General features: G+C 46.5%; 1 protein-coding gene and 1 pseudogene across 1 annotated transcript in view; one reads left to right on the top strand and one right to left on the bottom strand.

The window, feature by feature from the left end:
- The window catches only part of LRRIQ1 (leucine rich repeats and IQ motif containing 1), a 323521-nt gene that overhangs the window by 81555 nt on the left and 226765 nt on the right, over positions 1-15201 (top strand). Inside the window, exon 10 of the mRNA XM_063927664.1 lies at positions 3966-4159. Within this exon, the coding sequence (XP_063783734.1) occupies positions 3966-4159 (194 nt within the window). The remainder of the gene's footprint in view (positions 1-3965; positions 4160-15201) is intronic.
- On the bottom strand, positions 370-488 carry LOC134937493 (5S ribosomal RNA; annotated as a pseudogene).

The following is a 15201-nucleotide window of genomic DNA, read 5'->3' as shown; positions in this document are numbered from 1 at the left end:
TTTCATGTATCCTAAACAAGCTAGTGAGTAAACAAACAATTTACATGTATTTTAAAAGAAAAAATAACTGACCCTCTAAAATAGTCTATTATTTGTAAAGATCAAATATATGTATCTGGACCAGCTATGGGTCAATATATTGGGGACATACGGGTATGCTTAAGAGTTATATACAGGGCACAGCTGATACTGGATGAGAATTTATGCATATATTAGGAGAGTCCACATAATGTGCCAAAAGACATGTATGTTGGAGTGCTAATTAAATAACAAAGAAGAACTGGAAGAGGTGGAAGAAATTCCAGAAAGTATAAGCAGTTGGTGAATCTGCTGTCAGTGTTAGGCACGGAGTAATCCACTCAATCCAGGTCCCTACTAAACTGGGTCTTCCTAGGAGGTCTCCCATCCTAGTACTGACTCAGCCCAACACTGCTTAGCTTCCAAGATCGGATGGAGTCGGGTGTTTACAGTGTGGTATGATTGTAGGACAATTAATACCGTCCCTGTTCCGGGATCACTGATGAGAGTTCACATAAGATTGGATATGAGAAGAATTGCATAGAATTAGAGAAAGGTAGAAAATGGATAGGTGGATCTGCTGCCAGCGTTAGGCAGTGGTAAATATGTGGAGTCAAGTCAGAAAAATAGATAGTAGTCACTCCAGTAAAATAGAGTATTGTTAGACAAAAGGAAATTGCCCAATTAATTTACAGTCTCTGGTTGTAAATCAAAATAATGGATTTAGCACTATTGGTATTAAATCGTGGAAGAAAAAGAAAATAACAACTGTATTATAAATACACTATGAAATGCAGCTGGAATGATATCAAAGGCAGCAATTGCAACAGTTGTAACCTTATATTGTGGGAGGTTGATAACTAACACTGTATAAAGAATAGTATCTTAAACTGTATATATCCACAATGCTGCACGATTCTCCGATATAAGATGACAGGAGGATATGCAAAATTCGTAGCAATAAGAAACTTACGATCACTTTTTAAATACTAAGGTTATAGTGACATCCAAATAAGTATTAGAATATAGTGAAACATCAAAAAAGGGGGAAATGAACTCCCCATGAAATAGATATATAAGGCAGTAATATAGACTAGATCACAGGTTCTCAAACTCGGTCCTCAGGACCCCACACGGTGCATGTTTTGCAGGTCTCCTCACAGAATCACAAGTGAAATAATTAGCTCCACCTGTGGACCTTTTAAAATGTGTCAGTGAGTAATTAAAACACCTGTGCACCTGCTGGGTTACCTGCAAAACATGCACTGTGTGGGGTCCTGAGGACCGAGTTTGAGAACCCCTGGACTAGATTATTCTAGACTAGTCTTGGTACCAAGGCCCTCATTCCGAGTTGATCGGTCGCAAGGCGAATTTAGCAGAGTTACACACGCTAAGCCTACGCCTACTGGGAGTGTATCTTAGCTTCTTAAAATTGCGACCGATGTATTCGCAATATTGCGATTACAAACTACTTAGCAGTTTCTGAGTAACTTCAACCTTACTCTGCCTGTGCGATCAGTTCAGTGCTTGTCGTTCCTGGTTTGACGTCACAAACACACCCAGCGTTCGCCCAGCCACTCCTCCGTTTCTCCAGCCACTCCTGCGTTTTTTCCGGAAACGGTAGCGTTTTCAACCACACGCCCATAAAACGCCGTGTTTCCGCCCAGTAACACCCATTTCCTGTCAATCACATTACGATCGCCGGAGCGATGAAAAAGCCGTGAGTAAAAATACTATCTTCATTGTTAAATTACTTGGCGCAGTCGCAGTGCGAATATTGCGCAAGCGTACTAAGCGGATTTTCATTGCGATGTGATGAAAAATACCGACCGATCAACTCGGAATGAGGGCCCATGATGGTTTTATGGTTTATTTTTGTTTTTGCTTTTTAACAGTTAAGTGAAGGTGTATATATTTTTATCAAATCAGCAGCCTTGATTAAATTATATATATATATATATATATATATATATATATATATATATAATTGCATCTATCAGTGCGCTCACATTTGATATATAACTTTTTGGACCTTGTGTCCTGTATTTGAGGGTATCCAGAACCTCTTTGTGTGAGCTGCCCTCCAATATTATATACTTTCAATCGATATATATCTAAATTTTAGCGCCCACTTTTTAATTCTTGTTCGACTAGATTATTAGTATGAGTATCCCTGTGTATTTTAGCAGGATAGTAAATCACTCGCTATAATCCTGATATAAGCATACAAAATTAGTCCTCATCGTCTCAGCTGTTTCCCTTAGTAACCAAAAACAAGCTGATATAAAGATAAACGATTCTTGCGACAAGTACAAAGCTAACCGGTAACCAATGTTAGATGCACAGAATAAGTGGTTATAGGATATCATGGGAGGTTCAAATATAAGCCATTCCCCATATATACGATTGATGCATCTGAGTAATTACCCCAGTGGGATGTACAGACAATATATAATTGTTAAGTACTGTCCTGAAAACATAGGTGGTTGTCCGGCTGTCACATAAGCATACGTTCCGTGGTCCAAGTCCCAAGGAGGCAGGCCGGCAGAAGACGCGTTTCGCCCATGTCACGCATCTTCGCCGGCCTGCTGCCTTGGGACTCGGACCACGGATTCTGGAGCAGAGATGGTATTAATTGTCCTAGTATCATACAACACTGTAAACACCCAACTCCGCCCGATCTTGGAAGCTAAGCAGTGTTCAGCTGGGTCAGTAATTAAGTGGGAGACCTCCTAGGAAGACCCAGTTTAGTGAGGACCTGGATTGAGTGGATTACTCCGTGCCTAACACTGACAGCAGATTCACAAACTACTGATACTTTCTGGAATTTCTTCCACCTCTTCCAGTTCTTCTTTGTTATTTAATTAGCACTCCAACATACATGTCTTTTGGCACATTATGTGGACTCCCCTAATCTACGCATAAATTCTCATCTAGTATCAGCTGTTCCCTGTATATAACCCTTAAGCATACCCATATGTCCCCAATATATTGACCCATAGCTGGTTCCGATACATATATTTGATCTATACGAATAATAGACTATTTTAGAGGGTCAGTTATTTTTTCTTTTAAAATACATGTAAATTGTTTGTTTACTCTCAGGTTTGTTAAGGATACATCAAATGTCTAATTTTTAAATAATTTATTAATAAAATATCATGTATTATTTAACACATACTCCAGTTTTTTTTCTGATTATCAAAGAGTGCGCCTACAAAGAGTCTTTTCTTTCTTTCTTTCTTTCTTTCTTTCTTTCTTTCTTTCTTTCTTTCTTTCTTTCTTTCTTTCTTTCTTTCTTTCTTTCTCTCTTTCTCTCTTTCTCTCTTTCTCTCTTTCTCTCTTTCTTTCTTTCTCTCTCTCTTTCTTTCTTTCTTTCTCTCTTTCTTTCTTCTACTATATCACTGACTCAGGGTGCACCACCAGTATCATTATTGGGAATCTTCCTCCCGTATACTGATTAATCTTGGTTCCTTTCTCATTTTCAATTTCTTATATATTTCATTCAAATATCTTAAGATCAGTGCAGTATCCCCCCGTTTCTTGGAGCTAATTATTTCACTTGTGATTCAGTGAGGAGACCTGCAAAACATAAACTGTTAGGGTACTGAGGACCAAGTTTGAGAACCTGTGTTCTACAGTCAACAAATGCAAAAGTTGCCCATAGCAAACAATGGGCTTTCTGCAAACCCTTATCTAGCACATTTTATAAAATTATTTGGGTTATGGACAACCTCTCCACCTGCCCTTTAGAAGGTTTTATAGAGCACCCCCTTAGTATGTATATAATATATAGAGGGAACAGCAGAGATATCCCTTGTGTAACACCTTCCTGCATGCTTGATTATCAGGAAAATATTGCCATTTCCTCCTGGTTTCCTTTTTCTTTTTATTGCTTTGGTTTTTGACAATGTCACGGAAATTCTGGTTATGTGTACTTTGTGTAGGTGGAATAGAACCTCTCCTAAATCTACAGCGGTTAGTTTTGGATCACAATCAGCTAATTTCAACTAAAGGTCTTGAAGCCACTCCTATGCTTACATATTTGGACTGTTCCTATAACTATCTCACTGAACTTGAAGGGATTCAGAACTGTGGTTTGATGCAGTTTCTCAAGTTACAAGGGAACAACCTGTCTGAGGTAAAATGTTATACATTTGTGGAGTTCTTACAGTTGTTTATGGTTTGCTGTTGTGCAAGTACATAAATCTATAGGAACAATGGTTGCATCAAGTAGAAGAATTATGGCATTACTACATTTCTCCTCATGCTTATACCCTGCAATCACAATAACAACAAACCTGAAATTGTAAACACATTGGCAAAGATGTAAAAACATTCTAAAGACTATAAGTAAACAATTGGAGACGTTGCTCGTAGCAACCAGTTTCTTAATATATTTCTGCTGCGGGGTACACTGGGCTCCACAGGGAATGACATTGGGTGTAGAGTAGGATCTTGATCTGAGGCACCAACAGGCTCAAAGCTTTGACTGTTCCCAGAATGCATAGTGCCGCCTCCTCTATAACCCCACCTCCGTGCATAGGAGCTCAGTTTTGTAGTTGGTGCCATGCAGTAAGCAGGCATACAACAGGGGGTCTGCTCCAGCAGCCCTGAGAAGAAGCTTTTAATTAAAAATGAAGACTTCAAGGGCTGCAGCAGAGACACTGACTGTGTTAGATATCAGTCATACATCTCCTGCTTAGGGTGGCCAATCCCGGGATCGGGATTGGCGGGTTCCCGGGATTTGAGGCCAAAAATGCCGGGATTTGAATCCCGGGATTGAAGCCTCCAATCCCGGGATTCACGGGATTAAACTGCGCATGCGCATTGTGGTTTTCTTGTCCGGGCAGCGCTGCTGAGCACTAGCGCTTGGCTCAGCCTCAGATGCTGCCCGGCCCAGCTGTGCGTGGCGTGCGCATCTCACACCTTCCCTCCGGTGGCCCGCAGCATCTACTCTTCGGCTGCCTTCCAGCCTGCCTGATCATTTGAGGAGGCCGGCCCTGGCTGCCCGTCTATGCACAGCGTGATGTCAGCGAGGTTACGCTGCGCATCCGCACACCTTCCCTCCGGCGGACCGCCGCATCTTGTCTACATCATGGCTGCCCTCCAGCCCGCCTTCTTTGACCTTAAATGGAGGAGGACGCCGCCAGACTATGCTCATGCCTGTAGTGTGTATGTTATTTATTAATTTTTTTATCTAAATTTGAAATGGGCGGGGCTTGGGTGGGAGAAAAATTGAATCACGGTTTAAACCCGGGATCCCGGGAATCCTGGGATTGAGCATTTTTCAATCCCGATTCCCGGGATTGAAAAAATGCCCCGGGATTGGCCTCCCTACTCCTGCTGCAGCTCCATCACCTCCCCCAGCGACGCTGTATACTCCCGCGTCCTGGTTGCCGGGTATTTACAGCGGAGGCTCCGGTTTCTTCCAGTTAGTCACACACACACTACCGCTGTTCTCCTGGATCATGTGGCTGCACTCAGGGAAGAGGTAACTGGGTCCCCTCGGCGGGACCCGTTGTAAATCGCGATTCCGCGCGGCTGGTGGGAGGTGGGCTGCGCGCGCTGGCGTGGACACTGTGGCAGTACAGGGACCCCATTAGACCACCAGGGCAAGGGCACAGGTCGGTTTCCTCTCATAAACCGTTTTTATAAGTCCACAGTACCCGGTGGTGAAGTGCAGCAGGGGGATAAGGCTTTGACCTGTAGCCCCTCCCCCAGCCCCAGGGCGCCATTTAGAGTAAATGTACCCGCCCTGGAGCTGCATCTCTCTCTCTTCCTCACTCCCTATCAGCATTTGGGCGCCATTAGGACAAGCTGAGCTGATCCTGGGACTGTTTGGGCAAATCCTCCTCTGTAAAGCCGCCTGCATGTCAGTGCTGTGCATTTTACAGGACACTTAAGGACACTTAAGTATTCTACATGTCTGCTGACAGTGTTAGTTAAGAAAGAGTGCATTTAGTCAGGGTTATATAGTACAAGTACCCTGTGATATACATCCAGTCTTTACTGTGCATTGTTATATCTATTGAGTGTATATAGTACTACTTTGTATTGCTAGTCCAGTGCAGTTTTATTGCATGTCATAAATTCTGCATTGTGTAATGTGACTATATGTGTGTGCATATAGCTGCTTTGTGACCTCCATTTCGTGTATCTCACTCAGATTGCTATCCCTATATTCTATAACCTGAGTGGGCTAAGTGCGTCAGGTTTGTCATTTAATATAGGTGTTTCACAAGATATACACAGTGTGTATATTCTCTGTGATTTTTAGTCACCATATACCTCTTGAATTCCCTGTTTGTGCTGATACACTGCACAGGCGGTTCTTGTCGGGTATTGTGCTGCTGATATTGTACTGGGTTGGCCTGCATTGAGCTTTCGGATATGTCAGCTACAAGGGGCAACGGAGCTGGGACTGATCCCACATTGTGTGGTGGTGACGCTGTAGATGCATTTGAGGAAAATATAGCAGCTGAGGGTTCAAGTTCTGGGGGCTCCTTACCCCCCAGTGGGATCGTAGCAATGGGGGTTCAAAATGACCCGCCTTGGGCTACTTTCTCCATGCTTTTGAATACGCTGGTAACTAGATTTCTCTAACGTCCTAGTGGATGCTGGGGACTCCGTCAGGACCATGGGGAATAGCGGGCTCCGCAGGAGACAGGGCACATCTAAAAAAGCTTTTTAGGTCACATGGTGTGTACTGGCTCCTCCCCCTATGACCCTCCTCCAAGCCTCAGTTAGGTTTTTGTGCCCGTCCGAGAGGGTGCAATCTAGGTGGCTCTCTTAAAGAGCTGTTTAGAAAAGTTTTTTTTTAGGTTTCTAATCAGTGATTCCTGCTGGCGACAGGATCACTGCAACGAGGGACTTAGGGGAGAGACTTGCAACTCACCTGCGTGCAGGAGGATTGAAGTTTTAGGCTACTGGACACTGAGCTCCAGAGGGAGTCGGAACACAGGTCAGCCTGGGGTTCGTCCCGGAGCCGCGCCGCCGATCCCCCTTACAGACGCTGAAGAACGGCAGAACGGAGGTCCGGAAACAGGCGGCAGAAGACTCCTCAGTCTTCATGAAGGTAGCGCACAGCACTGCAGCTGTGCGCCATTGTTGCTACACGGCTCACTGATCTCGGTCACGGAGGGTGCAGGGCGCTGCTGGGGGCGCCCTGGGCAACAATATAGATTACCTTAGAGGCAAATAAATACATCACATATAGCCATTAAGGCTATATGTATGTATTTAACCCAGGCCAGTTTTCCTAATAACCGGGAGAAAAGCCCGCCGTGAAAGGGGCGGAGCTTATTCTCCTCAGCACTCAGCGCCATTTTCCTGACCAGCTCCGCTGGTGAGGAAGGCTCCCACTCTCCCCTGCACTACAGAAACAGGGTTAAAGAGAAGGGGGGCATAAATTGGCGATATAATTATATATTAAGAGCCCATATATAGAAACAACACCTTCTAGGGTTGTTATATACATTATGGCGCTTTTGGTGTGTGCTGGCAAACTCTCCCTCTGTCTCCCCAAAGGGCTAGTGGGTCCTGTCCTCTATCAGAGCATTCCCTGTATGTGTGTGCTGTAGGTCGGTACGTGTGTGTCGACATGTATGAGGAAAATGTTGGTGAGGAGACGGAGAAAATTGCCTGTAATGGTGATGTCACTCTCTAGGGAGTCGACACCAGAATGGATGGCTTACTTATGGAATTACGTGATAATGTCAACACGCTGCAAGCCGGTTGACGACATGAGACAGCCGGCGGACAAATTAGTATCGGTCCAGGCGTCTCAGACACCGTCAGGGGCTTGTAAAAACGCCCATTTACCTCAGTCGGTCGACAGACACTGACACGGACACTGACCCCAGTGTCGACGGTGAAGAAACAAACGTAGTTTTCCTTTAGGGCCACAAGTTACATGTTAAGGGCAATGAAGGAGGTGTTACGTATTTCTGATACCACAAGTACCACAAATAAGGGTAATTTGTAGGGTGGGAATAAACTACTTGTAGTTTTGCCTGAATCAGATAAATTAAATGAAGTGTGTGATGATACGTGGGGTTCCTCCGACAGAAAGTTATGGGCGGTATACCCTTTTTCCCGCTAGTAGTAAGGGCGAGTTGGAAAACACACCTTAGGGTGGACAAGGCGCTCACACGCTTATAAAAAACATGGCGTTACCGTTTCCAGATACGGCCGCCCTCAAGGAGCCAGCTGATAGGAAGCTGGAAAATATCATAACAGTATATACACACATACTGGTGTTATACTACGACCAGCAATCGCCTCAGCCTGGATGTGCAGCGCTGAGGGGGCTTGGTCGGATTTCCTGACTGAAAATTTTGATACCCTTGACAGGGACAGGATTTTATTGTCTATAGAGCATTTTAAGGATGCATTTCTATATATGTGTGATGCGCAGAGGCATATTTGCATTCTGGCATCAAGAGTAAATGTGATGTACATATCTGCCAGACGAAGACACGACAGTGGTCAGGTGAGGCAGATTCCAGACGGCATATGGAAGTATTGCCGTATAAAGGGGCGGTCCATTGGACCTGGTGGCCATGGCAACAGCTGAAAAATCCACCTTTTGTTACCCCGAGTCACATATTGGCAGAAAAGGACACAGTCTTTTCAGTCTCAGTCCTTTCGTCCCCATACGGGCAGGCGGGCGAAGGCCAGTCATATCTGCCCAGGGGGAGAGGAAAGGGAAGAAGACTGCAGCAAGCAGCTCATTCCCAGGAACAGAAGCTCCTCACGGCTTCTGCCAAGTCCGCAGCATAACGCTGGGGCCGTACAAGCGGACTCAGGTGCGGTAGGGGGTCATCTCAAGAGTTTCAGCAACACTCGCAAGGGAACTCCGGGATCCTACATGTAATATCCCAGGTGTACATTGGAAATTCGAGACGTCTCCCCCTCACACAATTCACAGGCTGTATTCCCAGCAGGTGATAATCAAAGTACCCTTCTTACAACAAGGAAGGGGGTAGTATTCCACACTATATTGTGGTACTGAAGCCAACCGGCTCGGTGAGATCTGAAATATTTGAACACTTACATACAAGCGTTCAAATCAAGATGGAGTCACTCGGAGCAGTGATAGCGAACCAGGAAGAAGGGGACAATATGATGTCACTGGATATCAGGGACGTTTACCTACAGGTCCAAATTTGCCCTTCTCACCAAGGGTACTTCAGGTTCCTGGTACAGAACTGTCACTATCAGTTCAGACGCTGCCGTTTGGATTGTCCACGGCGCCCCGGGTCTTTACCAAGGTAATGGCCGGAATGATGATTTTTCTTAAAAGAAACATGGACGCTTTCCTGATAAGGGCAAGGTCCAGAGAACAGTTGGAGGTCGGAGTAGCACTATCTTAAGTAGTTCTACGACAGCACGAGTGGATTCTAAATATTCCAAAATCGCAGCTTTTTCCGACGACACGTCTACTGTTCCTAGGGAAGATTCTGGACACAGTCCAGAAAAACGTGTTTCTCCCAGTGGAGAAAACCAGGGAGTTATCCGAGCTAATCGGGATCCTCCTAAAACCAGGAAAAGTGTCAGTGCATCATTGCACAAGAGTCCTGGTAAAAATGGTGGCTTATTACGAAGCAATTCCATTCGGCAGATTTCCCGCAAGAACTCTTCAGTGGGATCTGCTGGACAAATGGTCCGGATCGCATCCTCAGATGCATCAGCGGATAACCCTATATCCAAGGAAAAGGGTGTCTCTCCTGTGGTGATTACAGAGTGCTCATCTTCTAGAGGGCCGCAGATTCGGCATTCAGGATTGGATGCCGGTGACCACGGAGGCCAGCCTGAGAGGCTGGGGAACAGTCACACAAGGAAAAAATTTCCAGGGAAGTGTGATTAAGTCTGGAGAATTCTCTCCGCATAAATAAGCTTAGAGCAAATTTATAATGCTCTAAACTTAGCTAGACCTCTGCTTCAAGATCAGCCGGTATTGATCCAGTGGGATAACATCACGGCAGTCGCCCACGTAAACAGAAGGGCGGCACAAGAAGCAGGAGGGCAGTGAAAACTGCAAGGATTTTTCGCTAGGCGGAAAATCATGTGATAGCACTGTCAGCAGTGTTCTTTCCGGGAGTGGACGACTGGGAAGCAGACTTCCTCAGCAGGCATGACCTCCACCCGGGAGAGTGGAAACTTCATAGGGAAGTTTTTCAACATGATTGTGGACCGTTGGCAAAGACCAAAGGTGGACATGATGGCGTCCCGCCCGAACAAAAAACGGGACAGGTATTCCGCCAGGTCATGAGACCTTCAGGCGATAGCTGTGGATGTTCTGGTAACACCGTGGGTGTACCAGTCTGTGTATGTGTTCCCTCCTCTGTTTCTCATAACCAGGGTATTGAGAATTATAAGACATAGAGGAGTATGAACTATACTAGTGGCTCCGGATTGGCCAAGAGGGACTTGGTACCCGGAACTTCAAGAAATGCTCACAGAGGACTAAGGGCCTGGGGAGCTAAGAAGGGACTTGATTCAGCAAGTACCATGTCTATTCCAAGACTTACCGCGGCTGCGTTTGACGGCATGGCGGTTGAATGCCGGATCCTGAGGGGAAAAGGCATTCCATAAGAGGTCATACCTACCCTGGTCAAAGCCAGGAAGGAGGTGACCGCACAACGTCATCACCACATGTGGTGAAAATATGTTGCGTGGGTGAGGCCAGGAAGGCTCCACGACGGAAATTCAACTAGGTCGATTTCTACACTTCCTGAAAACAGGAGTGTTTTGGACCTCAAATTGGGGTTCATTAACATTTAAATTTCGGCCCTGTAGATTTTCTTCCAGAAAGAATTGACTTCAGTTCCTGAAGTCCAGATTGTAAAGGATGTATTGCATATACAGCTTTTTTGTGCCCCTAGGGGCACCGTGAGATCTCAACATAGTGTTGGGATTTCTTAAAATCATATTGGTTTGAACCGCTCAAATCTGTGGATTTGAAATATCTCACATGGAAAGTGACCATGCTGTTGACAAATATCTCACATGGGAAGTGACCATGTTGTTAGCCCTGGCCTCGGCCAGGCGATTGTCAGAATGGGCGGCTTTGTCTTACAAAAGCCCATATTAAAATTTTCCATTTGAACAGGACAGAACTGGGACTCGTCTCCAGTTTCTTCATAAAGGGGTGTCAGCGTTTTCACCTGAAACAACCTCTTGTGGTGCCTGCGGCTACTAGGGACTTGGAGGACTCCAAGTTACTAGACGTGGTCAGGGCCCTAAAAATATATATATATATATATAGTTAGGACGGCTGGAGTCAGAAAGTCTGACTTGCTGTTTATACTGTATACACCCAACAAGCTGGGTGCTCATGCTTCTAAGCAGTCTATTGCACGCTGGATTTGTAGTAAAATTCAGCTTGCACATTCTGTGGCAGGCCTGCCACAGACGAAATATGTAGATGCCCATTCCACAAGGAAGGTGGGCTCATCCTGGGCGGCTGCCCGAGGAGTCTCGGCATTACAACTTTGCCGAGCAGCTACGTGGTCAGGGGAGAACACGTTTGTAAAATTTTACAAATTTTGATACTCTGGCTAAGGAGGACCTGGAGTTCTCTCATTCGGTGCTGCAGAGTCATCCGCACTCTCCCGCCCGTTTGGGAGCTTTGGTATAATCCCCATGGTCCTGACGGAGTCCCCAGCATCCACTAGGACGTTAGAGAAAATAAGAATTTACTTACCGATAATTCTATTTCTCGTAGTCCGTAGTGGATGCTGGGCGCCCATCCCAAGTGCGGATTGTCTGCAATGCTTGTACATAGTTATTGTTACAAAAATCGGGTTATTACTATTGTTGTGAGCCATCTTTTCGGAGGCTACTTCGTTTTGTTATCATACTGTTAACTGGGTTCAGATCACAAGTTGTACGGTGTGATTGGTGTGGCTGGTATGAGTCTTACCCGGGATTCAAGATCCTTCCTTATTGTGTACGCTCGTCCGGGCACAGTACCTAACTGAGGCTTGGAGGAGGGTCATAGGGGGAGGAGCCAGTACACACCATGTGACCTAAAAAGCTTTTTTAGATGTGCCCTGTCTCCTGCGGAGCCCGCTATTCCCCATGGTCCTGACGGAGTCCCCAGCATCCACTACGGACTACGAGAAATAGAATTATCGGTAAGTAAATTCTTATTTACCGCCCCCTATGCCGGTACAATCGCTTATGGTCCCCGCGGTTAACCCACCATGGGCAGATCAACTGTCTGCTCAGTTACAGCAATTGAACCAATCACTGACTACTCAGAAGTCTAACCCTCACCCGCCTAAGACCAAGGGGTCCTCTAAGCTGGCCCTTACTTCCTCACAATACACCAACGTCCCAGACACCACATCTGATGAGGATGGCGTTTATACAGACCCCACAGATTCTGATCTTGACGCTACTGATGGGGAATCTGCTTCGCAGATGGATGTTCCTGACTTCTTGGAAGCTATCAGGCTCAATCTTCAAATTACTGATGACCCGGAGCCTGATGCTGCCCCTAAGAAACCAGACAGATTTAAAAGTCAGAAAGTGGTTAAACAAGTTTTACCTCATTCTGACCATTTAGTTGACATATGTCAGGAATCCTGGGAAAATCCAGGAAAGAAATTCACGCCTCACAAGAAGATGCTGGCTCGCTATCCCCTCACTGTGGAGCTAAGTAAAAATTGGGAAACACCCCCGCCAGTGGATTCGCAGGTGGCGCGGCTGGTGGTATCCTCAGCTCTGCCAGTAACTACCGTTACTTCTCTGAAAGAACCGACGGATAAGCATGTGGAGGGTTGTTTAAAGACGATTTACACCATAGCAGGTGCTACGCATTGGCCCACCATTGCAGCAACATGGGCTGCAGAGGCTATTGAAGCGTGGGCTCAGGAGTTGGAAGCTGAAATGTCTTCCAACGCTTCTGATCATGCTAGACAGTGCTTATCGTATATTGTCACAGCTTCTCATTACATTAAAGAGGCAGCTTCTGATGCCGGTATTCTGGCGGCCAAGGCTTCTACTACGTCCATACTGGCTCACCAGATTCTATGGTTGCGGTCCTGGTCTGTTGATCTGGACCCTAAGAAAACCCTGGAGGTACTCCCTTTTAAGGGAGACATCCTTTTCGGAGAAGACCTCAACAAGATAGTGGCTGTCTTAGTTTCTGCTAAAACAGCTTGTCTACCTAGTACTGCTCCTTCTGTACCGAAGGCTAAGAGTACTTCCTTTTGCTACTTTCGTCCTTCAGGGAAAGCAACAGGTCAGGCGTACCCGAAACAGGCTCGCACTTCCAAACCCAATAAGCCCAAACAAACATATGGGCCTGGGCTGCCCGTCAGCCTGCTTCCAAGACTGACAAGCCTGCTGCATGATGGGGTGGGCCTCCCTCTGGGGGATCCCAGGGTGGAGGGCCAACTTCTAGGGTATACCCAGGAATGGTTGAAGACCACTTCTGATGCCTGGGTACGGAAAGTCGTCACTCGGGGTAACGCCGTATCCTTCAAAAATCATCCCCCTCATCGATTTTGCCTGACAGACATCCCTTTAGATCAGGTAAAGGCAAAAACTCTTCATTCGGTGGTACAGTCCCTCCTGGACACAGGAGTGGTAGTACAGGTGCCTCTAACTCAGAGAGGCAAGGGGTACTATTCACCACTGTTCCTAGTCCCGAAACCGAATGGGTCCTCCCGGCCCATACTCAACCTCAAGTTCTTGAACAAATTTGTGAGGGTCTCCAAGTTTCATATGGAAACTCTTCACTCTATTGTTCTGGCATTGGAACCTAGGGATTATATGGTCTCCCTGGACGTACAGGATGCTTATCTGCATATTCTCATTGCAATGTCGCATCAGGTTTGCGGTTGGCAACCTCCATTACCAATTTTGGGTGTTACCTTTTGGTTTGACCACGGCTCCGCGAGTCTTCACCAAGGTCATGGCGGTAATGACGGCGGAACTACGCCGTCAAAGGGTCAGGATCCTACCTTACTTGGACGACTTGTTGATCCTGGCAATTCCCCAGAAGTTCTCTTTCGCCATCTGGATCTGACTATCCAGTTTCTGCAAGCCCACGGTTGGCTCATCAACTGGAAGAAATCTTCCCTGGTCCCTGCTCAGAGCATGGTCCACCTTGGGGCGTTGTTGGACACTCACAACCAGCGGTTGTTCTTGTCTCAGGAGAAAATCCTGAAGCTTCATGACAGGATTCGATGCTTCCTATCTCTTCCGCAAGTGTCAATACATTCGGCGATACAAGTGCGAGGTCTCATGATGTCGGCTTTCGACATGGTGGAGTTCGCTCAATTCCATTCCCGCCCTCTGCAGAAGCTGATTCTTGCCTGCCTCACTGGATCAGGTCTCAAATGTTCTCATTGTCTCCGGAGGTCCGTCTGTCACTGGCCTGGTGGCTTCAGGACCAACGATTGCGCAGGGTTCGTCCCTTCTGGATCTCCAACTGGGTCCTTCTGATGACGGATGCCAATCTGAGAGGTTGGGGCACGGTGCTGGAGCAACACTCCCTTCAGGGTTGGTGGACCAAGGAGGAGTCACTCCTCCCGATAAACATTCTGGAATTGCGGGCGGTGTTCAACTCATTGAACTTGGCCCAGCATTTAATACAGAACAGACCTGTTCAAGTGCAGTCGAAAAACGCCACCACGGTGGCATACATCAATAGTCAAGGTGGCATTCGAAGCCGCATGGCAATGAGGGAAGTATCACAGATTTTTCAGTGGGCGGAACGTCATCTGCCGGCCATATCGGCAGTATTCGTTACGGCGGTCCTAAACTGGGAAGCGGACTTTCTCAGTCATCAGAACGTACACGCCAGAGAGTGGAGCCTCCATCCAGAGGTGTTTCAACTCCTTATGGATAGGTGGGGCCTTCCAGATGTGGACCTGATGGCGTCTCAACACAATCACAAGGTTCCGGTCTTTCGGAGCAAGGACAAGGGATCCTTAAGCAGCGTACGTGGACGCACTGGCAATTCCATGGAACTTTCAGCTGCCATACATGTTCCCTCCGGTGTCACTCCTGCCCAGAGTACTTCTGATCGCTCCCGCATGACCCAGATGGCATTGGTTCTCAGACCTTCAGGTCTCTCGATAGAGCGTCCCCTTCTACTTCCACAGCGCCCAGATCTTCCTGTTCAGGGCCTCTGTGTATATCAGGATTTAGCCCGGTTGGCTT

This window comes from Pseudophryne corroboree, chromosome 6 (genome assembly GCF_028390025.1).
Source record: "Pseudophryne corroboree isolate aPseCor3 chromosome 6, aPseCor3.hap2, whole genome shotgun sequence".
In the NCBI taxonomy this organism is placed as follows: domain Eukaryota; kingdom Metazoa; phylum Chordata; class Amphibia; order Anura; family Myobatrachidae; genus Pseudophryne; species Pseudophryne corroboree.
Note: the sequence above shows the minus strand (reverse complement) of the source record. Positions and strands in the feature narration are given on the sequence as shown.